The sequence below is a fragment of the Mustelus asterias genome, chromosome 25 (assembly GCF_964213995.1).
Source record: "Mustelus asterias chromosome 25, sMusAst1.hap1.1, whole genome shotgun sequence".
Lineage (NCBI taxonomy): Eukaryota > Metazoa > Chordata > Chondrichthyes > Carcharhiniformes > Triakidae > Mustelus > Mustelus asterias.
The window spans coordinates 4,534,639-4,560,872 of NC_135825.1; the positions used below are offsets into that span (position 1 = coordinate 4,534,639).

At 45.1% G+C, this 26,234-nt stretch overlaps 1 protein-coding gene across 6 annotated transcripts in view; it reads left to right on the top strand.

The window, feature by feature from the left end:
* The window catches only part of LOC144511765 (suppressor of tumorigenicity 7 protein homolog), a 164,142-nt gene that overhangs the window by 70,373 nt on the left and 67,535 nt on the right, over nt 1–26,234 (top strand). For all 6 annotated transcript variants that reach the window (XM_078242023.1, XM_078242022.1, XM_078242021.1 and 3 more), the window contains exons 7-11: nt 2,450–2,604; nt 4,994–5,091; nt 6,399–6,513; nt 12,953–13,025; nt 24,191–24,293. In XM_078242023.1, the coding sequence (XP_078098149.1) occupies nt 2,450–2,604; nt 4,994–5,091; nt 6,399–6,513; nt 12,953–13,025; nt 24,191–24,293 (544 nt within the window). The remainder of the gene's footprint in view (nt 1–2,449; nt 2,605–4,993; nt 5,092–6,398; nt 6,514–12,952; nt 13,026–24,190; nt 24,294–26,234) is intronic.

The window sequence follows — 26,234 nt, forward strand, 5'->3', positions numbered from 1 at the left end:
GGTTCAATTCCAGCCTCGGGTGACTGTGGAGTTTGCACATTCTCCCCGTGTCTGCGTGGGTTTCCTCCGTGCTCCAGTTTCCTCCCACAGTCCAAATATGTGCGGGTTAGGTTGATTGGCCATGATAAATTGCCCCTTAGTGTCAGGGGGATTAGGAGGGTAAATATGTGGGGTTATGGGGTTAGGACAAGACCTGGGTGGGATTGCTGTCGGTGCAGCCTCGATGGGCCAAATGGCCTCCTGCACTGTAGATTCTACGATTCTATGAATGTTTCATACCAAGGAGCGCCAATTGTCTTATCCATGACTATTTGTGGGACTTTAAGGCGAACTCTCTGTAAACTTTAACATATAGAATCTCTACAGTACAGAAGGAGGCCATTCAGCCCATCGAGTCTGCACAGACCACAATCCCACCCAGGCCCTATTCCCATAACCCCATGTATTTACCCTAGCTAGTCCCCCTGACACTAAGGGGTAATTTAGCATGACCAATCCACCTAACCTGCACATCTTTGGACTGCGGGAGGAAACCGGAGCACCCGGAGTTAACCTACACAGACACGGGGAGAATGTGCAAACTCCACACAGGCAGTGATCCAAGTCGGGAATCGAACTGGGGTCCCTTGCGCTGTGAGACAGCAGTGCTAACCACTGTGTCACCGTACTGCCCATATGCTTCCTCTATTCCTTGCGTAACATGGCTGCAGTGTATACTCTCTAATGCACAGCAACAAATCACCCGGGCGTCTTCACAAGCACCAGACCTGTGCCCTCCAGCATTTAGAAGGACCAGGAAAGCGGGTGCTCTGCCGCCTCTTAGTGCCCCTCCAAAGTCACAACCATCCTGACTTGGAAATATATTCATCATTCTTTCATTGTCACTGGGTTAAAATCCTGTAACTGTGTCCCTAACAGCACTGTGGGAGTACCTTCACCACATCTCACCACCAGCTTCTCGAGGAGCTCACTGGCTGTGAATGTATTTTTAAAATAAAAACTTAGTGCCCCTGGGAATGTCAATGTTTTTGTCTCATTTCTGAAGTTTGCTCTTAAAGTACTGCATTTGTGCCGTGGCATATTATCCTAGCATTTCCTAACTAGAAAATCTATTTGTAATTTACAATATTGTGCTCCTTGCTTTCAGATACCGTAAACTGTGTATAAGAGGTGAACTGGTCATTGGCTATCATGATAGATTAATTTTTTTTTAAAGAGGTCCAATTTTTAGCGGATGAGGAAAGTTAATGGTTCAGTAACAACTTTGTCAAGGGATTGGCCGTGCTAAATTCTCCCTCAGTGTACCCAAACAGGCACCGGAGCGTGGCAACTAGGCGATTTTCACAGTAACTTCATTGCAGTGTTGATGCAAGCCTACTTGTGACACAAATAAATAAATGAACTTTAAACTTAAGGGAATTAGAAAGGGGGAAAAAATGGCAAGGCTTTGGGAAAAGAGCAGGGAGGGGAGTGGATTTAATCGGACCGATCTTTCTAAGAGTCAGCACAGAGCTGATGGGATGGCCGAGTGGTAAGCAGAGCAGGAAGAATGTGATTTCATTCAGTCGCAACAATGATTTGACATCAGTGGAGATATTGTGGTGCTCCATGCTCCAGTTTACTCACTCTGCTAACCTCACAAAGCTGAAAACACATTTTGCTTTATTAATTCAGGGTATTATGCATTGGCTAGATACAGATGGCCTAGTGGTATTATCGCTAGACTATTAATCCAGCAACTCAGCTACTGTTCTGGGGAGCCGGGTTCAAATCCCGCCACGGCAGATGGTGGAATTTGAATTCTATATTAAAAAAAACCTGGAATTAAGAATCTACTGATGACCATGAAACCATTGTCGATCGTCGGAAAAACCCATCTGGTTCACTAATGTCCTTTAGGGAAGGAAATCTGCCCCCCTTACCTGGTCTGGCCTACATGTGATTCCAGAGCCACAGCAATGTGGTTGACTCTCAACTGCCCCTGGGTAACTAGGGGTGGACAATAAATGCTGGCCAGCCGGCGACGCCCATGTCCCATGAATGAACAAAACAAATGGTCGCCTTTTGTGCTGCATCTTTTTATGATTCCAGTGAAAGGTGGCTTGTTTTCTTCAGGGGCACAACTGTGGTCTTAAGTGAGAGGGGGTGGGACTTGGAAAGCTGATCAAACTAATGGAGGGAATATTAATGGGAGTTTGACTTTTGGATTGTACCTTTAAATCCCTCCAATGATATTCTGCAGAACAACATAAGGAGACACCATGGTGTCTGCAGTCACCCATTTCTCACCAGAGTCCAACACAGGTCAGTTACAAAGATACAACAGTTTAAAAGTAAAAATAATAGTTTAAAAAGTAGTAGCAGAGTACTAGCATGCCTGCTGCACAGCTTGCCAGCTGGAGCAAATGCACGGTAAACCCCTAACATCTGGTTTTCTTCGTGATCTTAGGTGTGCCACGGCATATGTTCTTTTAGCTGAGGAGGAGACCACCACAATTCTTGAAGCTGAGAAGCTGTTTAAACAGGCGCTGAAAGCAGGCGAGGTATGCTACAGAAGGAGCCAACAGCTTCAGCACCATAGCACGCAGCAGGAAGCACAGCATAGTAAGTTGCCTGGCTGTGACTCGAATATTGATGTACCATTGTGTTGAAAGCATTAAGGGAAAACTGCACAACCCTTGGGGCATAATAACAAGCATGTGGGGGGTCTGTGACAAGCTTACAGGAGTTAGCATTTATCAAAGAAATACACTTGATCTTATTGGACAAGAGGTAAAAGGTGGGGAAACCGGCGGATCGGAAAGTGAGATTATAATTTCAGATGGTATCTTTTGGTTTTCAGGCAAGGTGTTAAATCAGAGTCCTGTCTGCCCTGGGCAGCCAAACTGCACACAGTAAACTCCCTCAAATATAAAATAATACTTAAACTCCCTCATAAATTAACTTTAAATCTGTTTTGGAGTCTCGATGGGGAATAAACATTCACCGGAACATCTCTGAAACTGTGGAATAGGTTATTTTATATTACAAAATGGCACACTTGGGGCTCGGCTTAATATTTTATTCTCGAGACAGTAACCTCAACAGTGCTGCACTGGGAGTGCAGAGCAGGATTATATACTCAGCCGCTGGAGTGGAAATAAAAGATCCCACAGCACAATTTGAAAAAGGGCAGGGAAATTTGTCCAGTGCCTTCGACAATATTTATTTGTCAACCAAGTCATTTAAAAAAATAATTTATCACATTATCATTATCACATTTCTGTTTGCGGAGCAAATAGGCTGCCACGTTTCCTGCAACACATCAGCGACTGCACATCGAAAGAATTTCATTGGCTGTAAATCACTTTGTGAAGGCTGCTATATAAGTGGAAATCTTTATCTTTTTAATTTCGTTAATGATCCCTAATCAGCTTAGCTTATTTTAGATAGTGCCAGCCCTTCTCATGTCATGTGGCTACCTACACCTAGCTTCAGCCTTTGGGGTTGGGGAGGGGAAGGGTGGGGATGGGGGAAGTCAGCCAGGGGTTTCTGCTGCTGGATGCTATCCAGTGACCCCTGCTTATATGGGTGCAGTTGACCTTGGTTGTGACTGTTCAGTGTTGAACAGTCTGTGGCCACTCATTGTCTGGGCTTGCGTGTGAGAAATGGTCACTTGGGCAAGTTGCCAAGTCTGAGAGAGAGCATTATCATAGAATCCCTACATTGCAGCAGGAGGTTATTTGGCCCATCGAGTCTGCACCGACCACAACCCCACCCAGGTCCTTTCCCTGTAGCCCCATGCTTTTACCCTAGCTAATTCCCCAGACACTAAGGGGCAATTTAGCATAGCCAATCCGCCTAACCTGCACATTTTTGGAGTGTGGGAGGAAACCGGAGCACCCGGAGGAAACTCACGCTGACACGGGGAGAATGTGCAAACTCCACACAGATAGTGACTCAAGCCGAGAATCGAACCCGGGTCCCTGGCGCTGTGAGGCAGCAGTGCTAACCACTGTGCCACTGTGCCACCCATGGTGGCACAGTGGTGAGGTAAAGCTTATGGTCTGAGACGTATTAAAAAATTTTAAGATATCAGGTGGTATACAAACAGTAAAATCTTTCTTTGAATCAATTAAAGACTTGGGGCAGGTATAAACCATGGGGCATAACCCATGAACCAAACTTACTCAAACAAAATGCAAAACCAAATTCGCCTACTTGATTGCTTTGTCTGTTTGCATACAGCAGTTTTAGTCTTGGATCATTGGTAGCATGATTTTCTGAGTCAGAAGATTGTGGGATTAGTTTCCACTCCAGCAGCTGAGTATATAATCCTGCTCTGCACTCCCAGTGCAGCACTGTTGAGGTTACTGTCTCGAGAATAAAATATTAAGCCGAGCCCCAAGTTTGCTCTTTTGTAATATAAAATAACCTATTCCACAGTTTCAAAGATGTCCTGGTGAATGTTTATTCCCCATCTAGACTCCAAAAACAGATTTAGAGTTAGTTTATGAGGGAGTTTAAGTATAATTATATATTTGAGGGAGTTTACTGTGTGCAATTTGACTGCTGAGTTTGCCAACAGCGCAACAGTAACTCCTCTTCAAAGTGCTGTCATAAAAGAGAAGTGAAGAAGGCTGGGGAGAGAATTCCAGAGCCCAGGCAACTGAAACAGACAGTCCAACCAAATAGATTAATTTGGTCTTGCAACTGAGGTCACGGCTACCATTGGTGGAAGGATGGAAATCAGGGTTGTGCAGGATTCCAGCATTGGAGGAGCGCAGAGAGCTCAAAGGGTTGTCGGACTGGCGGAGGTTGCAGAGATTGGGAACCTCCAGGGCCATCGAGGAATTTGAAAAAAGGATGATAATTTAAAAATGGAAATGTGGTTCAGTTGTGACGTCGCGAGTACTGAAGTTGATTTTTCACGTGAGCACTTGACAGGAATCTTCTAACACCTATTCTCTTGAGAATGGTTTGAATTTCAACGGAATCCATTTTCTCTTGGCAGGGCGAGACACAAATGTATTAGTTTATATAAAACGAAGGCTTGCAATGTGTGCGAGAAAACTGGGAAGAATAAGGGAAGCAGTAAAACTGATGAGAGACGTGAGTAACAGGACAACAGGTGAACTTCACCAGACGGAGCTGGGGAATATTCTTCATCTTTACACTTTGACTTAATTATTTCCTCCCACCTATAACCATTAACCATACTCTGAATTCTATTTAGATAATGTCAGGTTAGGGGAGGCGATAGCCTATTGGTATTATCGCTAGACTATTAATCCAGAAACTCAGCTAATTTCTGGGGACCCAGGTTCGAATCCCGCCACAGCAGATGGTGGAATTTGAATTCAATAATAAAAGTTTTTTTAAAAAAATCTGGAATTAAGAATCTACTGATGATCACGAAACCATTGTCGATTGTCAGAAAAACCCATCTGGTTTACTGATATCCTTTAGGGAAGGAAATCTGCCGTCCTTACCTGGCCTGGCCTACATGTGACTCCAGATCCACAGCAATGTGGTTGACTTTCAACTGCCCTCTGGCAACTAGGGATGGGCAATAAATGCTGGCCCGGCCAGTGATGCCCAGGTTCCATGAATGAATAAAAAAAATATTATCTCAGTTGAAGGTCATGGATTTAAGACTTGTCAGAGGCTGAGGAAATGCTGTCCTCCAGAGGAGGTCCTGTCCTCCAGTTCACCACTTAAACAAGTCATGCCATCAGTGAACAAAAGAGTTAACTTATGATCTTAATTCTTGGTTAATTTTTTTCATGCTGGTTGTTTATGTAGTTTTGTGCATGTTAAGTTAAGAGTGCTCAGATTCTGCTTTCATTACATGTGCCCCTTATGTGGAACGAGAATGAGGAAGCGTTTTTTCACTGATCCTCAGAATTTCCTGTCGGTGGTTCTGAGATTTTTAAAACTCTAAATATTATTGCTCAGTACAGAAGCAAAAAATATGAAAGTAGAAATGGCATAATTGTAGAAATCCTACAGTGCAGAAGGAGGCCGTTTGACCCCATCAAGTCTGCACTGATAACAATCCACCCTGGCTCTATCCCTATCATCCCACATATTTACCCTGCTAATCCCTCTCAACTATTGCATCCCGGGACACACTAAGGGGCAATTTAGCGTGGCCAATGTACCCAACTAACATGTCTTTCGGACTGTGGGAGGAAACCGGAGCACCCGGAGGAAACCCACGCAGACATGGGGAGAACGTGCAAACTCCGCACAGACAGTGACCCAAGCTGGGAATCGAACCCAGGTCCTTGGAGCTATGAGGCTGTGCCACTTTGCCGCCTCATTAAACAAAAGTTTTGGTTGTGTACTTCCAAGACCTCATGTTAAATAATGAGCAATAAAATGGATAAACTAAGTGTTTTTTCTTTCTTTTACAGTTGATGAAAGAGTTTCCGCTGCTTAGTATGCTGAATATACATGAAAATTTATTAGAAGCTCTTCTGGAGTTACAAGCTTATGCTGATGTCCAGGTGGTCTTGGCCAAATATGACGGTTAGTGTCCTGGATAATAGCAACACTTATAAGTACATGGCAACATTCTGTTTCCACAAGGGTTGTGTCTGATTCTACCGCCAAATGCATTGTTCACCCCTTAAGGTGTGATTTTTACTCTCGTAATATTCTCTCTTATGCTGGATTAAAGGAATTCTCTCTGGAAGTTCCATCCTACAGATATAACAGAAAATTGTAGCTGATCGTTCCCCACTGGCTGCAAATCCCTCATTACATTGGAGACCCATGCCCAAGCTTTTATCACTTTCCCATACTAAAACTGCTGTAGTCGTGTCTCTTTATAACCTCTTGCTCCCATCTATACCACTTACTGTGCCTCCCACCTTTGTGTCACCTACAAACGTGAATATGCAATGTTCTATTTCTTTATTCAAGTTATTAATATGTACGATGTAAAGCTGAAGTTCCAGGTCAAACCTGTGGGGAACACAAAGTTTAAAGTTTATTTATTAGTGTCACAAGTAGACTTAATGCTGCAATGAAGTTACTGTGAAAATCCCCTAGTCGCCACATTCCGTGCCTGTTCAGATACACTGAGGGAGGATTTAGCATGGCCAATGCACCTAACCAGCACGCCTTTCAGACTGTGGGAGGAAACCCACACAGACGTGGGGAGAATGTGCAAACTCTGCACATAGTGACCCAGTCTGGGAATCGAACTTGGGTCCCTGGCGTGTGAGGCAGCAGTGCTAACCACTGTGCCACCTATAAGCGATTAGTCAACATTCTCTTTATCTTCATTCTGTCTCCTCTCTCCATTCCTGAAAGCTGTTGCAGGCATCAGATCATTTCTAACAACTTTTCCAAAGTATTAATTTTGTTAATATTAACGTTAATTATTTACACTTGGAATTGCAGGAAACACACTGTGTTGCATACGATATTTTTTCCAACACTAATGCTTGGGATGACAGGATTGTTTTATGAGGCGAGATTGAGGAAACTGGTTCTGTACAATTTAGAGGTGATCTCGTATTCATATAGGGTGTGACAGGGTAAATGTGGATAGGATGGTCAGGGGACACCATCTTAGAATAAGGGACAGGCCATTTAAGAATTTGATTTGATTTATTATTGTCACGTATTAAAAGTGAAAAGTATTGTTTCTTGCGCGCTATACAGACAAAACATACCGTTCATAGAGAAGGAAAGGAGAGAGTGCAGAATGTAGCGTTACAGTCATAGCTAGGGTGTAGAGAAAGATCAACTTAATGCAAGGTAAGTCCATTCAAAAGTCTGACAGCAGCAGGGAAGAAGCTGTTCTTGAGTCAGTTGGTACGTCACCTCAGACTTTTGTATCTTTTTCCCGACAGAAGAAGGTGGAAGAGAGAATGTCCGGGGTGCGTGGGGTCCTTAATTATGCTGGCTGCTTTGCCAAGGCAGCGGGGAGTGTAGACAGAGTCAATGGATGGGAAGCTGGTTTGCGTGATGGATTGGGCTATATTCATGATCTTTTGTAGTTCCTTGCGGTCTTGGGTAGAGCAGGAGCCGTACCAAGCTGTGATATAATCAGAAAGAATGCTTTCTATGGTGCATCTGTAAAAGTTGGTGAGAGATGAGGAGGAATTTCTTCATTCAGAGGGTGGCGAATCATTGGAATTTTCTACCCCAGAGGGCTGTGGAAACTCAATCGTCGGGCTCGGTCAAGACAGAAATCAATAGATCTCTGGAAACCAATTATATCCAGACACCTGGGGTTGTGGAGAAGATGGCATAGATGATTAGTCATGATCTATTTGATCTTCGAGCAGGCTGAATGATTGACTGATGTTTGCATTTCCTATTTTCCTATGTAATTGTGTCTTCCGTAATTTCTCTAGAGCTTGATTCAATTGAGTCCCTCTCCCCGATAGATAAATCTCACACCGGATAGCCGCTGTTGTGTATTGTCAGTTTATGTTGTTCTGCTTTTTAGATGCTGACGGTGGCAGAATGGTATTTCTTTCTGCGGTTTGGAGCACCGCTGTGTGAAGCTAATTCCTTTGTCTGCATTTCCAAGATATTTCTTGCTAGGAAGAAAATAACTCCATATAGTGCAGTAAAAATAAAGACATTCGTCCTTGAATTAGAGGGGCACGGTTTTTTTTAAAAAAACCCTTTCAGATCTGCACTTTTTAACAAAAAAGCTTTAGTTGTGGAATGTACTATATTACAAAGTGCCAGAGAAAACATATATTAAAAAGTATGGATACCTGAAAGGCCATTTGAGACTGAGATGTGGAGAAGTTTCTTCATTCAGAGTGTGGTGAATTATTGGAATTTTCTATCCCAGAGAGATGTGGAAACTCAATCGTTGAGCATGGGCAAGATGGACGTCTACTCTGATAGAGGGTCCCAGTGGCACATATGTTGAATAATCATAGAATCCCTTCTGTGCAGAAAGAGGCCATTCGGCCCATCGAGTCTGCACCGATCACAGCTCCACCCAGGCACTATTCCCATAACCCAACATATTTATCCTGCTAATCCCCCCAACGCTAAGGGTCAATTTAGCATGGCCAATCAACCTCACCCGCTTATCTTTGGACTGTGGGAGGAAACCGGAGCACTCAGAGGAAACCCACGCAGACACGAGGAGAATGTGCAAACGCCACACAGACAGTGACCCAAGCAGGGAATCAAAACCAGGTTCCTGGCGCTGTGAGGCAGCGGTGCTAACCACTGTGCTACTTGGTAATGGATACCATGTGTGAGTTACAGCATGAATGTGTTTGGGGGCGAGGGTTTGGTTGAGATGAAGCTGACATTTTTTGCGTTGATTATTCATCAGGATTTTTATCGGGTGAGCAGATTTTCAAAAATCAAAACCTGAAAACTGGGAATCGCGTAATGTGGGCGTAAGAGCAGCTGTGCTTTCGCGAGCTCCGGGGCTCCTCATCTTTTATTCCGTTTATTATCCTGATGCACAACGCATAATTATCCGATTCTGATGTGTATAACCTATGCTATGTAAGATCCTGGCTGAATTTTGATTTGCAAAGAGGAGCAGAGTTCAGTCAAAAAAAAGCCTTGTTTGATCAAGGCTGTGGGAGAGCTCACGGTGTCAGTTTCGCTGGTGAGTGGGCCTCCGCCTCAGTGATGCTGTTGGTGTCCAGATGATGGCCGCCATTATGAGTGAAGTTGTGGAACGACTGTCTCGGCTCCCCAGCACAGATTTTTGGTGCTTGTGTTGATGAACTGCAAGACATCCTAAAGAGAATGGGTGAAGCAGAGAAGAACCCTGTCAGTCGAGAGGGCAGTTTCTGTGGTGGGGATTCCCCTTCAGTCTTTGGAAGTCCGGCTGCCTGGCGTGTAACCCACCCTGACTGACCCGGGAAATGGCGCTGGAGAAGGAGTATCTGTGCTCCCGGTTTCCCGAGGGGTGCTGGGGATGAATTCCCAGCCGAATTTGAGAATTGGCTGCCATTTTTTCACAGTCTCGATTTGAGGGCTGGGTGTCTCGAGTTCAGTGAAGCACATTATGTACGATCTTCGAGGCTTGGGGTCAGTTGAACACTCCAACCACTGGTCTTGTGTTGTCTTGTCCTCGGTGTTCACCAAGAAGGATTGAAGGTGGCCGGATGTGTTGGATCCTTGCCACCCGCCAGGGCCTTGGCCTTTCTTAGCCGGGGCTTCAGGATGACAACATGGCGGCGGTGTAGAGGTTTCGGGGAAACTCTTGATGGATCCTGAGTTGTTGCTTAATGATCCCGCCATGAGTTTGACCATTTCAAGCTGCCGGGATTGTTATTTTATTCTACAATTCTTCATTAATCCTGAACTTTGATCCCTTGAGATTATAATCCTGCTTTTGTGATGTTGTCTTTTATAATCATAGAAACCCTATAGTGCAGAAGGAGGCCATTCAGCCCATCGAGTCTGCACTGACAACGATCTCGCCTAAGCCTTATCCCCGTAACCCCACATATTTAACCCTGCTAATCCTAACCTATTCATCCCAGGGCAATTTAGCATGGCCAAAGCACCTAATTGACACATCTTTGGACAAGGGTGTATGATATGTGAGCATAGAGGCATTTGCTACCTGTTATACTGCGAAAAGCAGGATTGTCTGTATTTTCTTTCTGATCTGGTATTCGTGCTCTGGCGGTGGAATGAGTGAGGCTGTAGTTTAAATGCTTGTGTTCTCCTTTCCATTGAGGAGCATGCTGAGTTGGTTGTATGAAATGAGGGTTGCGCTGTATTTACCTGGTTTGTTTATTTTTAATAATTAATAATGCTTGCACTTACGCTGAGGGAGTATGCTTTTTAGTATCCTTAACTTTAACTTTTTATGTGAGATGAATGGCTCTACAGCAGAGTGGTTTGGTACAGAGATGATTGGTATGGCCTTATAAGTCATTGTGGGCGAGGAGATTCCCCGATTAGAATTATTGAGATCACATTTTTCTTTTGTAATGTTGTTGTTCTGGGATTTTGGAATCCTTGCTTGTTTCCTGAGAGAGTGCAGACAGATCATGTATCCTGGAAAAGGCTCGGTTCTTTTTTGATGTTGGCGTTTCTGTTTTTGGAGTGGAGGAGTTATGTTCTGGTGCACTTCCGGGCATTTGATTTGGTTGCACAGGTGGTGACAATGGTTACCTGATTACTTGACTCATGGAATGTGTGGTGGGCATATTATCCGGTTGTTAGGGTTTCTCTGATGTGGAGAAATGGGTCGAATTGCGTAGATAACGGGGTCTAAACGGTGCCTCTAGGATACCTAGAGAAAGGGATAGTTTGCTTTGTTCAATGTACAAGAGTGATGTGAATCTCCTTGGCTTGTTGACACCGCCGTTGAGCAGGTTGGGGCGATAGTGGCTGTGTTTGGGTCAGCTGGGAGGTGTGTTGGACGGGGAAATGGGTTGCCGTCCCCCAAGACATTCCCTTCTTGGGGCTTCTGGACTGCTCTCCTTCTTGAGACTTGATTCCCCTAGGGATGTAGTGTCCTTTGGCGGCGGGGTTCGAGTGCACCAGTTCAGTGTTATTGGAGTCGCTTTTCAGATAGACTGGTTGGAGGAGAAGGTTGATTCCTCAAGTGGTCTTATATAGAGACATCCAGTCTGGGCTCCCCTGCAGTATCTGTTCCTTGTGAGGTTGTGCTGTTATGTCCCTGGTATCCTTTCTGTAAAAGCGTATGCTGAAAGACCATGTCTGGCGTCTATTGGATAATCCTGAGGCTCCTCTTTCTTTGGAGCTTTTTTTTTTATCCGGGTAACTGGGGTGTTGATGTAGGCTCTGATTTGTTATAGTTAATGCCAAAGAGCTTCCCATATCTTGTTAGGAGGAGTAAGGTCATGTCTCTCCCCCAGTACCCTGTTGATGGGTGTCTTGACAGTTCTTCTTCCTGTCAGCTGGTTTCCTTGGTGGAATATGGTTTAATTTCTTCGATGGTGGGCAACCTGATTGGTGCCTGTGATATGGCGGGAGAGGAGGAATGTTTGTTATGTTGTGAGCCTAGGTGTGAGGCGAGGGGTGTATGAATCCTCGGCTTATTTCCTGCACTCGAGAATGTACACTGCCACATCTTGTATTGATGGTAGTACTCTGATGTTTCCCCTTTTCTGGGTTATCCTTTTATTGTTTGGCGGTCCTGTTAGGCCCCTTTTGGTTGTATATTACCTATAATCGATCCCGTATATTTATGTAGCTCTGTCTCTGTTGACCTGTGGAGGAGGGTGTGTACCATGGCGCCACGTGTTCATGGTTTTATGTCGCTATCCTGAGATTCCCCCACTCTTTCTGCTATCCCCTTTGTCTGTATGAGAGGAGATACTGACTACAACGATTGCGAGGGTTGACAATTTGAATCATTTGTATGAATATTCACTGGTCTTTTCCGTATGTTTATGTGGAGTAACGATTACTGTGTACGATACTAGGTTTTGTTGCAACTTGTGGTAAATGTAGACTTAAAACTTTCAATAAAAACGCCCTGAAAAACCCCCCAGAAAACTTGATAAGCAATAGGAAAGAGGGGCTCCATGATGATTGACACGTTGGGTTGCGAATAGCAGGAGTCTGGGAGGGGGAGGGGGGGGGGGCAGTTAGAGGTGGGAGTTCATGTGATGATATCTTCTGAATATGTCCAGGCAGAGTTGGCAACCTTGCTCCAGAGATGGTTAAAAAGACACCATCAGCAATAGAGTCTTTGGTGCCAGGGAGGTTGTGACAATCCCCTTGGATGGGAGTAGGGGTTGGGTGAGAGGGGGGCGCAGGAGTGGTGGTGGGGGGGAGTGATCCAGGTCCACTGCAATGTTGCACGTGATGGATGTTTACAGGAAAAAGGCCCTGTTTATATTTGACAAAAATGGAAAAGGTGAAAACCGGAGCATTTGAACCATTTTTAGGAAATTTAAGGCTCTGGGCAGTTTAATAAGAAAACGGGACATCTGCTCACCCTAACTTTTACACTAATCTATCATGCTTTTGATTGCAGATATCAGCTTGCCAAAATCAGCGACGATATGCTACACAGCTGCACTGCTGAAAGCACGAGCTGTATCAGACAAGTAAGTACCTCATTCCTCCCTCTCACTGTAACCACCTCCAAACCAACATGATTGTACTGGAATCTTTGCGCTCCTGCAATTCTGGCCTCCTGCGCATCCCCTATTTCCATTACTTCTCCATGAGTCGCCTTGCCTTCAGCTGCCTCATTTCTAAGTTCTGAAATTGCCTCCCCAAAACCTCTCTTGAATTTATACTTAAGATCTTATACTTATACTTTAAGATGCTGCTTGAAACATATCTCTGTGCCTGAGCAACTGGTCCGCTGTCCTAATAATTCCTCATCTTTGCATTCATAACTCCACAGTGGAAAATGTTGGGATATTGTTACCCTAAAAGCTGTACGAGTACTCTAAACTCTTTTAAAAAGTATCTGGATCTGCACCTTAAGTGCTGTAAGCTGCAGGGCTATGGGCTGGGTGCAGGAAGGTGGGATTAGAAAGGGCATCTGGGTGTCCTTGGGCTGGCATGGACAAGATGGGCCGAATCGCTGCCTCCTGTATTGTTACTTTCCTATGGTTCTAATGTTGCTGTTGTTTGAGTAGAGCTTTACAAAATAAAATCACCTCGATCTGTTTTTGGAAAAGCTCAAATGAAGAGTCAAAGTTTACAGAACAGCACAAGTTTATTTTATTTATTTGTCATAAGTAGGCTTACATTAACACTACAATGAAGTTACTGTGAAAATCCCCTAATCGCCACACTCCGGAGCCTGTTCAGGTAAATGAGAGAGAATTTAGCGTGGCCAATGCACCTATTCTGCATGTCTTTGGACTGTGGGAGGAAACTGGAGCGCCCGGAGGAAACCCACGCAGACACTGGGAGGACGTGCAAACTCCACATAGACAGTGACCCAAGCCGGGAATCGAACTCGGGTCTCTGGCGCTGTGAGGAAGCAGTGCTAACCCACTGTGCTACCGTATGCCAAAGCTGGAAAGAATAGGCGAGAACAAGTGGTTCTGGCAAGCTTTAATTTTAATATTTGACACACAACATTTCATGACCTCCCAGATCCCCCAAAACACTTAACAGCTGATGAACTACTTTTAAAGTGTAGTCACTGTTGTATTGTAGGCAACTTAACAGCCAATTTGTGCACAGTAAGATCCCACAAACAGCAATTAGATAATGACCAGATCACCTGTGATGATGGTTGAGCGGTAAATATTGTCCAGGCACCACAATAGTGCCGTGGGATACTTTACGCCCATTCACGAGAGCAACCGGGGCCATGGATGTAATGTCTCATCCAAAACAGCAACTCCAACAGCGCATCAGTCACTCAGTACATCACTATAGTGCCAACCTTGATTCTGTGCTTGAATCTCTGGACTGGAACTCGAATGCACTTCTGATTGATGTCTGACTGCTTCTAACTGAGCCACAGCTGGCATTACTAACCATTAGAGAAGGAGATAAGTGAGAAAAGTGGACTATTTGTCAGTTTTGTATTTGTATCTATAAAATAGAGACATGTGAGACTTAAATAGAAAGTGATGCTTTGTACGTTGCAGGGCGTCCAAAGTCAGTTTAAAAGTATTAAAATTGGTGCATTGGTCTGCATATTAAAGCCTCCCTCACAGCCCGAGACCAAGTTGCTCTAATGCCAGTCTCCCCGGCAGCCATAACGCACTGCGGGTGGGATAACTTACCTGACGGTGGGACCTCTCTCCCTCACAGTGGAGGAAGTCCCCGCTCATGGAAGCTGACGGTTAATCAGATTGGCCGGCAGCACCAAGATCTCATTAACTGGCTCTTCCAGAACTGCAACCGGTCCCAAGAGGAAGCCCAATGAACCCTGGAGTAAGGTCAGTGCGGGTGATTGGGTGGGGAGGGTTAGGGCAGCTTAGGGAGGGGTGTGGGGTGACGGGTAAGGGAGAGTGGGTGGGTAGAAAGAAAGAAAGTGGGGGGAATATTATTGCCCCCCCCCCCCCCAAAAAGATAGCATCACCTCCTTCCTTCCCATGCTTGAAAGAAAATAATTTCTACTTCTACTTCCTGCTGCCTGCCCATGTCAACTTTCTTGTGGCGTTGGGCAGCATATTTTCGGGATCAATTGACAGCAGTCTCAATTGACCCTTGATTATGTATTTAAATGTGGGTTGGTCTTGGTGCCTGCCCGCTTACCGTGTTGTAAGGGTGAGCTCGGGAATGGGTGAGGAGGTGGTTGAGTGTGCTGGTGAGGCCATGAAAAACCCAGCCCATTATTGTCACACAGGAAACACAGCAGCCAACTTTTGCCCAATAAGCTTTAATGAACAACAACATGACAATGAGAGATAATCTGTTTTAAATGTTGCGCAAGGGATCTGTATTGGTGCAGATACCAGAAAGAATACCCCTGCTGTTCAAAACAGTGCAGTGAGATCTGAGGCAGACAGGGCCTCGGTTTAACATCTCTTCCAAAAACGACACCTCTTTCAGTGCAGCACTGGGAGCGCTACCACTAAGCCGAGTGGGAGACAGTGTGATGAGCCTTGCTTACAGCTCATTGAGGAGAAGTTAAAGTTTATTTATTAGTCATAAATAAGGCTCACATTAACACTGCAATGAAGTTATTGTGAAATTCCCCTTGTCGCCACATGCCGGCGCCTGTTCGGTTCAGCGTACCTAACCAGCACGTCTTTTAGACTGTGGGAGGAAACCGGAGCATCTGGAGGAAACTCACACAGACAATGGGAGAATGTGCAAACTCCATACAGACAGTGACCCAAGCCGAGAATCGAACCCGGGTCCCTGGTGCTATGAGACAGCAGTGCTAATCACTGTGCCACCGTGCAGTGGTATATAAGATGGGTGCCCAATCCAAAGGACAAATACAGGCAACAGAGTACAGCTGAAGTAGCTGAGTTCCAATCTCCAGCTGCTGGGTTAATGGGTGACAATTCAGAAGGAAATGAGGGACAACATGGCCACTGTAGAGGGAACATTATTGATATTTGGATTCAGTTGTATGAACTGGCGGGATGGGTGGTGAGCGAGTACAAGTCTGCCTTACACCAAGTCTCATTCGCTCACACCATCACAAACCAACGCTTACATCTGCACCGACTCTCACCCACACATACTGACCCACCCGCATACACTGACCCTCTCTCACATACTGACCCACCCACATACACTGACCCTCTCACACATACTGACCCACCCACATACACTGACCCTCTCACACTCACCTACCCACCCGCATACACTGACCCTCTCGCACTCACCTACCCACCCACATACACTAACCCTCTCACACTCACCTACCCACCCGCATACACTGACCCTCTCGCACTCACCTACCCACCCACATACACTAACCCTCTCACACTCACCTACCCACCCGCATACACTGACCCTCTCACACTCACCTACCCACCCACATACACTGACCCTCTCGCACTCACTGACCTCCTCACACTCATTCATCCACATACACTGACTCTGTCAGACTCTGGTCAATGTTATTACTTTTTCAATGCTTTATTGTAATGACATTGCTTTACTTTTGATCAGCAGTTCTTCTTTCCATTAAACCCCAACTTTTTTGAATTCTGTTTGTGGTGTGTTCCTGATCGGTAAGGGAATTAGGGGTTATCGGGATCAGGCGGGTAAGTGGAACTGATCCACTTCAGATCAGCCATGATCTTATTGAATGGCGGGGCAGGCTCGAGGAGCTAGATGGCCTACTCCTGCTCCTATTTCTTATGTGTCAAATCTTATATTTCTGAAATTTGCTTATCGTCCCTTGAATGAGAAAAATGCCGCACATGTGGCCTCCTGAGTGAAAAGGCTGTTCAAGCCTGGTTTATGATGAATAAATGTTGATTATTTGATAAGTACTGGCTCAGAAACCAACAAAGCGATTTAAACCTGTTCAGAATTAGTTTTGAATTATTTGATTGGCTGATTTTGCAGGGTCAGAAATTAGTTACAGCATTAAACAGCCCCGTAGATCCACTGAGGTGTTTATGTTCCACATGCATCTCCTCCCATCCATTCTCATCTCACACTTCAGCATTTCATATTATTTCACTCTCCTCTGGTGTTTGTCCAGCTTCCCCTTAAACGCATTTATTTTATTTAAAATGTCTGGGGCATCATCCTCTGGATTTCAATCGCTTCCTCACATTATACAAAAATATATAAAAATACAGTTGAGGGTAGTTATTTTGAGTTACCTTTCAGGGATTTACAACAACTCGACATTTACCATCAGTAAGGGGAGGTGATGGTCTGGTGGTCTCATCACTAGACTATTAATCCAGAAACTCAGTTCTGGGCTCCCGGGATTGAATGCAGTGGCAGGATGCTCTGGCAGCACCTTTTCCACTGGCCAGAGTGGCAGGATCTCGCACCGGAGTCTGTGCTTGGAAGCTCCTTACTTATTACACACGTGAATTCCCCTCCGAATGACAACCGTAATCCAGTTGTTCCAGCTGTTGGCAGCTAGTAGGTTCGAAGATCTGAGCGCTATATGTAAATGCCACTCCAGAACAGCCTTATCACTCTACAGCCCATCTGTCCCCACGTGACCATGCAGGATGTCCAAAACCCAGAAGACCAAGATTAGCAGCCTCAAGAAGAGGTCTGCACCTCGATCCAACCTCCCTCCCCCTGAACACATCACCTGCCCGTTTGACACGTGGACTTCTCAACCCATCTGGAGTCTTTGTGCATCCCCTTCCAGTGACTATCTTTATGCTATGTCTGGGTCCAGCCCCCTCCCCTCGGTCTTCCCTTTGCCTCCCCCCCCCCCCCCCCCCCCCCCCCCCCCCCCGGTGGACTTTGGACAGCTGGAGTGGAGGGTCGGTGAGTCCCGCAGCACACTGCTGCCCATGAAGACCAACTTGACATGGAGCTGGATGGCACGAATCCTGTTCAGTGCAATAGCAGCGGCACAGTACTATAGCAGCTCGGCTATATTAAACTCACCTCCAAGTTCGAGCAAACTAGCTTGCCTTGTGCACACTCTTTTTCAAGCGGGTTTGACACCGAAATGATTTACTGCTGGTGTGACCCAAAGGCTGGATGGCCTGGTGGGGATTTGGCCATCAGCTGTTCTAATGAGCATTCATGAATGCAAATAGCATTCATGCCACCTGTCAACAGGAGAACTTTATTGGGAGAATTACGAACTGTTTTTAAGCCGTGGGGGGCTTTCCAACTTCTCTCCATTCCCGTCCGTCACAGGTGGGATGGGAGAATTCTGCCCATTAACAGTGAGAGAATTGGGAAATAACTCGATACCTGCCCAGAAACAATATCTGATCCGATCTGGGAAATCCAGGGGTGCAGTTGTAATGTTACTGAACTAATAATGCAGAGGACCAGACTAATGACCTGACATAGATTCAAATCCCACCAGAGCAGCTGGTGAAATTTAACTCAACTCGTAAATCTATTGAGTCTTTGGCTTATGATATGTAATGATGACCATGAAACTATCGTTGACTGTTGTTAAAAACCCATCTGGTTCACTAATGTCCTTTAGGGAAGGAAATCTGCCGTCCTTACCTGGTCTGGCCTACATGTGACTCCAGTAATACAGCAATGTAGTTGACTCTTAGCTGCTAGGTGGAAAGTTAAGCATTTGGTGGGGGGAGGGACACAGGCTGCCAAGTGACAAACAGATTAGGTTAGTGGGCAACAAGACAGCTGATGGAGCGTAATATCTGGAAGTACGAAATTATTCACTTTGGTCGTAAGAGTAGAAAAATAGCATTTTTTTAGAAGGTGTGCAACTTTAGAGTCATACAGTACAAAAAAGAACCTTCAGGTCAAAACTCACTAACTCTACACTAATCCCACTTTCCAACACTTTGAATGTTATGACATTTCAAGTGCTCTGCCACATACTTTTTAAAGGTTGTGAGGTTTCCCACCTCTACTACCCTCCCAGGCAGTGTAATCCAGACTCCCCGTGCCCTGTGGGTGAAAAAGATTTTTCTCACGTCCCCATTAAACCTCCTGCCCACACCTTAAAATGATGCCCCCTCGTTATTGACTCTTCAACTAAGGAGGCAGCGGCTTCCTATCCACCCCGTCCATACCCCTCATAGTCTTATACACCTCAATCAGATCCACCCTCAGCCTTCTCTGCTCTAAAGAAAACAACCTGAGCCTATCCAGCCTCCCTTTATAGCTCAGATGCTCCATTCCAAGCAGCATCCTGGTGAATCTCCTCTGCACCCTCTCCAGTGCAATCACACCCTTCCTATAGTGAGGTGACCAGAACTGCATACAGTACTCTAGTTGTGTCCTAATCAAATTTTTGTGCAGCCCCAACATCACTTCTCTGCTCTTATAGTCTGTGCCACGGCTGATAAAGGCTTGTAAATGTTGATATTCAGAGACATGAGTGTGCTCCGACAAGGAACACAAAGTGCAGATACAGCGAGTAATTGGGAAGGTAGATAGCATGTTGGCCTTTATTGCAAGGGGTTTGAAATACAGAATAAAGAAGTCTTGTTACAATTGCACAGGGCTTTGGTGAGACCACATCTGGAATTCTGGCGTGGATTTGGTCTCCATATTTAAGAAAGGGCCTAATTGCATAGGAGGCTGTACAGCAAAGGTTCACTAAATTGGCCCCTGGGATGAGGGGGTTGTCCATTGATAAGGGGCTGAGTAAATTGGGCTTATGTTGCCTGAAATTCATAAGAATGAGAGACATTGTCATTGAAATGTACAAAATTCTGAAAGTGCTTAATGGTTAGACATAGAGATTGTTTCCCCTGGCTGAGGAATCTAAAACACGGGGTCCACAGTCTCAGGATAAGGTGGCATGATCATTTAGGACTGAGATGAGGAAAAATTACTTCACTCAAAGGGTTGTGAACCTTTGGATTCTGAATCCCAGATGGTTGTGGATGCTCCACAGTTGAATAAATTTACATGATGTGGAGATGCCGGCGCTGGACTGGGGTGGACACAGTAAGAAGTCTCACAACACCAGGTTAAAGTCCAACAGATTTACTTGGAATCATGAGCTTTCAGAATAGATTTCAGGCTGGGATAGCCAGACCTTTGGTGTCTCAGTGAACCTCGGAATGTGGGGAGTGGGCAGGAAAGCGTGGTTGAAGTCAAGATTCGCCATGATTCTATTGAATGGTGGAGTAGGCTTGACAGGCCGTATGATCCACTGCCCCTGTCTTGTGTCCTTGCACCACTGCAAGTACTGGACCTTAATTAGCCCCTTCCAGCCCCACCAACACGTCTGGACCTGTGAGGAGCTGAAAGCTCTAATTGGCAGGACAGCTACGTCTCCAGTTTGACTGCCGTCTGCTTTTGCTGCTGGTGCCAGGCAGGCAACTCCCACCTCCTGGAAGTGCTCAGCACCTCGAACTGGGAGCCCGTGGAATGAAACATTGTGTTTTGCACAGTATATTTTGATTTGATTTATTATTTTCACACGTATTAGCATACAGTGAAAAGTCTTGTTTCTTGCGCACTACACAGGCAAAACATACCGTTCATAGAGAAGGAAATGAGAGAGTCCAGAATGTAGTGTTACAGTCATAGCTAGGGTGTAGAGAAAGATCAACTTAATACAAGGTAGGTCCATTCAAAAATCTGACAGCAGCAGGGAAGAAGCTGTTCTTGAGTCGGTTGGTACGTGACCTCAGACTTTTGTATCTTTTTTTTGATATTTGCCAGCACAAACCAGCATAGCCTCTAACTCAACAGAAGAAGCAGCATGGGAGATCGCGAATAAAGATATAGACTTGGGAAAGTGAGTTGACTTATCTCCGCCCCCTACCCCCACCGGCCCCCTCCAGATGGACTGATTGGTAGATGTGTGAAGCACTGGTCTTTTTTCCAGTATTTTTACTCTTGTCTACTGTCTCAATCATGTAAAAGCTCTCTCTACCTGTCATGTATTGTAATATCTGCCACTAGTTTCATACTAATTACTATTTAGTGTGTCATCTGTCGGAGATCCTGGAAGAATTAGCACAGGAATATAAAGTAGAGAAACCATTCCGGAGTTTTAGAATGCCTGTGTTGTCTATGCAGTGTAAATGGCTTGGAGCCAGTTCAAGGCCGTTGCACATTCCTGGCCTTCAGATGCTAGTTATAAATAACTGGAGCTCACTTTCGTAGTTTCTGACCTCATCTGAATGCCTTGGATACTTCAGAGTCTTGTAAGCCACCTATATTTTCTTGTATTGTTGCAGCACTGTTGACACTGACACACACTGTCAAGTTGCGGCAACAATAACTTGCATTGATCTAACGCCTTTGATATAGTGACCATTCCAGTCTGCACTGCTCCCTCAGCTGTGTATATTATACATGTTACTTTCCAATGCAGACTTGTCCAATCTTTCTGCTTTGCAGGGGGAGGGAGTGGGTGGTGGACGAAAATTTCCTTTTTATCTCACTCAAGGAACCGATGAACAAATTTCAGAAAGATGAGGTTCGGCACAAAATTAAACTCCCATTTCAACAAAAAGTTGTGGTTTTAAGAAAATAAACAATTGCTGTGCAAAATTAAATCGATGCCATAGCAATAAATTGCTAAGTTAAAACAAGTAATTAATAAAAATGACCAGAATAAGTGTCGTACGCACACTGCCAGTCTCTGGGTGCTCACCCACTCACACTTGGCCTCTGTGAGTGTTGTATGCGTTGGTGTGTGGTATATGAGGGTGAGTGAGAAACCTGAGACTGGGAATAAGACAGATGCATTCTCTCTCTCACTCCTTCGCGCCCCCCCCCCCCCCCCCCCCCCCCCCCCCCCACCACCACCACCACACGTGCACATACTTAATCTCTCAGTATCTCACTACCCCCCACCCCTCCACGCACGCACACAGACACACTCTCTCTCTCTCATACTTTCATTCTCACTCCCTCCCACCTCTCCCCCCCAACCCCCACACACTCACTTTCTCACTCCACCCACACACTCGTAGTCTCTCATTCCCACACACACACACTGAATCCCAGAAACATGCACTTACTTGTAATCTCGCTCCCTCACTCCCACACACGTTCATTTATTCACTACCTCACACACATGCACACTCTTACTCCCCCACACACGCACTCACACCCGCAAACATAGATGCATTCACTGGCTCTCCGACACACACACCCACACACACACATTCGCGTGCACACACACACACCCTCTCCCACCACTTGCACTAACTCTCTCACTACACACACACTTGCACGCATGCCATCCCCTTTCCCCAACCCCCTCCTGTACTGACCCAGGTCTCTCCGGCATCTCACTCCCAGTCCGTAAATCTGGCCTCATCTATGCCCAGGCCCCTGACAGTCTCGTTCTCTCTCTCTCTCTCTCTCTCTCTCTCTCTCTCTCTCTCTCCCCCCCCGCTCCCACCCCTGGTTCACCTATCAACCTCTGGGTGCCCCAACTACCACCCCTCAATGAGCCTATCAGCAGCAAATGAGGGAGAGGAACAGCCTGTGATTGGTTAGCAGCTCCTTACACTCTACCGCCCTGTCTAAGCTGCACTTTCAAAGCTGGTTCCGGGTGTGGGGGCACCCAGAGGCTTTGGAGGCCACAACCTTCCCACAGGCCAATTCTTGGACAAACTAGTTCTAACGGTAAATGAGCAATTTAAGGAAATGAAGAATAGGGAAAAACAGCTGAAGTCAGGGATCTTCTGGCTATCTGAAAAGACAATGTCGTGCTTTGTAACAGAATGTTGACAATTATTTGGGTGCAGACTCCACTGTTCATGATGCTCTCAGTTAAATTATTGCTCCGCACCTTGATGTCAGGCAGTTGTTACCCTTTGCGTGACATGTCCATAATCCAGATTTTCACAATTCACACAAAGGGCAGTTGCCATACGGGACCATTTATTAAGGATTTATTTTTTATGTGCACCTTTGTTTTGAAGTTTCACTTTTCACTCTTCTGAATATATAAACCCTTCTGAGCTATCAACATCTCATTATTTAATTAACTCTTGGGCATTTGTTATTCTGTACAAAGTTACTTACATTTCTATTACATTTTAAAACATACCAAAGAGATGAATGAAAGAAGATTGGATGCAGAGCTGTAGTAGCGTTGGGGGAGGAAATTATGATCGGTGAGAAGAGATTTGTTTTGAAGGAAGAGCGAGATGGAAAGGTTGAGGGTCCCAGAGAGGGTGAATTGGGACTTGGCGGAAATGAGACCAAACCTGTGTGTCAGTGTGCGCCACCATAACAATCAGTGGCTGCTATGGTTTGACAACAGGCACCAATGCCAAGGAAACCACAAATCAACCCCACACCTGGTCACCACCTCATACGTGGCACTTGTGTCTCTTGGTTTGGTCTCTTGGCCAACAACAGAAAGTGCACCATCCGACTCTATCCCAGCCTGAATTGATTTGCTGCATGCCCTTCCTCCAGGGTAACTAAGGATGGTTGATGATTAATGCCCTGCCAATATCACCAATATCCTAAGAACGACTATTAAAATAAAATTGCATCTCAAACTTTTCAATTCATTCCCAATTTTAACAATTATCTATCACAAATATTTTTCACAAGTGCAAAGATAATCCAATAAAACCAGGGTGTGTGGCAGTGAAAGTGTAATGTGGCACAATACAGGGCTGTGATTTGTAACATTGAGGTGAATCAGTTGCGTTGATAGGTGATTCCAAGTCAGCAAGAACAGCGATATGTTAGTCACCATTCTGTTTCCTAGTGTTACTTACTGCTTCCTTATTTTTCAATGACGTCGACTGGTTTCAATTCAAAATTCTTTGTAATGAGAGATGTTGTGTTTTAGATCCTAGCTCAGTGATTTGAGGCCTGGGTTTTAGGCCTAGCATCTGTACTATTCCTCTCAATGTCCATACGCTTTCTTATGGTTCTGGGTAAAGAGGTTTCTCCTGAATTCCTTATTGGATCTATTAATGTCTAAATTATAGTTATGGCTCCTAGTTCTAGTGCAAACATCTCGTGCTGTATCTATTCTAGCGAACCCCTGCATAACTTCAAAGACACCTATTGGGTCAGCCTCGATCTTCTCTTCTCTAAAGCAAAGTGCCCAAGCTGTTCAGCTTTTCGTAGCGAAGGAGAGCCTTCACAAGAGTAGGCTGTTTACTCATGAGGGATGCAGTTTGAATTTTAAATTCTTGGTCATGGTCTGGAGTACGTGGGTTTAATGGTAAAGTCCTTCTTTGTTTTTGTCTGTTTGTAGGTTCTCTCCAGAGGCAGCGTCTCGCCGAGGGCTCAGCACAGCAGAAATGAATGCTGTAGAAGCAATACACAGGGCGGTAGAGTTTAATCCACATGTGCCAAAGGTAAGTGTCTCGCCTATCGTTGGTTCAAATGATTTAATGGGTAGCACTTTCGTTTCTAAGTCAGAATATTGTGAGTTCCAGTTCCGTTCCAGACATTTGTGCTCACGGCTCAGACTTCAGTGGGAGTGCTGGACTGCCAAAGGTGCCGTTTCTACTAAAGCGACATTAAACCAAGGTTCTGTCTGCCTGCTTTGGTTGACTAAAAAAAATCCTGCAGCACCGCTCAGAAAAGAACAGGGGAGCTCTCCCAGTTTCCTGGTCAACATTAGCGCTTAACCGATAGATTGTCAGCTATTTATTTGATTGCTGTGATGTACATACTGTGTGTATATAGGCTGCCATGTACATCCTGAGGGTTTAAGAGCTACCATATAAATACAAGTTTTCTTCTCAATGTATGACAGTGATTTAGATAATGCAATGATTAATAATCATTAATAAAAAGAATAAATGGGATCCTGCATTAATTTGGCAGTGATCTGTTGAGGGAAATTATGAATATTAATTCTAGGATCGTTTACACTTGTCAAGCTTGCTAGGATTTGAATTTAGGACAAATTCACGACACACATTGCCACTTGTTACTTGTGTCCTTTGGATTTTCATAAAATGTGTTGTGTGTATTGGAGTTGCCAACCTGTCAGCAGAGTAATACCCATTAAAACAATGAGAGAATGATACGTGCACTATAGGGTCTAGGAAAAACAATGGATGAATAGTACATGTTTATCTCAAACCCCACATTAGGGTGGCACAGTGGTTAGCGCTGTGGCCTCACAGCGTCAGGGACCCGGGTTCAACTCCTGGCTCGGGTCACTGTTTGTGTGGAGTCTGCACGTTCTCCCCCGTGTCTGCGTGGTTTTCCTCCAGGTGCTCTGGTTTCCCCCCACAGTCCAAAGATGGGGTTAGGTTGATTGGCCATGCTAAATTGTCCCTTAGTGTCCCAGGATGCGTAGGTTAGAGGGATTAGTGGGGTAAATATATGGGGTTATGGGGATAGAGCCTGGGTGGGATTGTTGTCGGTGCAGACTTGATGGGCTGAATGGCCTCCTTCTGCTCTGTAGGATTCTATGGAACCTTCTAGAATGATCAAGACAGATTTTTAAAACAAATATTTTGTTTGATCTATATGCTAACAAAAAAGAAGCTACAGTCGCAAGTGTTTGTTTATTGGTGCACAACAAGAGGTGAACAAATCATAGAATCCTTACAGTGCAGAAGGAGGCCATTTGGCCCATCGAATCAGCAGCAACCACAATCCCACCCAGGCCCCATTCCAGCAACCCCTCATATTTACCCCGCTAATCCCCCTGACACTAGGTTTAATTTAGCATGGCCAATCAACCTAATCCGCACACCTTTGGACTGGATTTGCTGGATGTTCCACAAAGGAAGATTAGATGATGAGCTGTAATAGTGGAGACAGTAGCAGTGTGGTATTGTCGCTGGACTAGTAATCCAGAGGTCCAGGGTAATGATCTGGGGACCCGGGTTTGAATCCCACCACGGCAGATGGTGAAATTTGAATTCAGTAAAGACCTGGAATTAAAAGTCCAACGACGATTGCGGTTAAACCCCATCTGGTTCACTAATGTCTTGTAGAGAAGGAAATCTTTCATCCTTTTCTGGTATGGCTTACATGTGACTGCAGATCCACAGAAATGTGGGTTAATTCTTAAATGCCCCTTGGGGTGGGCAATAATGCTTGGCCCAGACAGCAACACCCACATCCCATGAGCGAATAAAAAAAGTAAACCATTGGGAAAGAGAAGTGAAATTATGATCAAAGGTGTTTGGAGAGTGAGAGAAGTAGAAAGATCAAGGGTCCTGGAGCGGGGATGGTGTGAATTAGAGGGAAATAGCGACCGTGTCTGTGTGCATCGCAGTAACGATCAGTGGCTTCAACAGCTTAATTGTGGAGAAAAATGCTTGCAGTGGTTG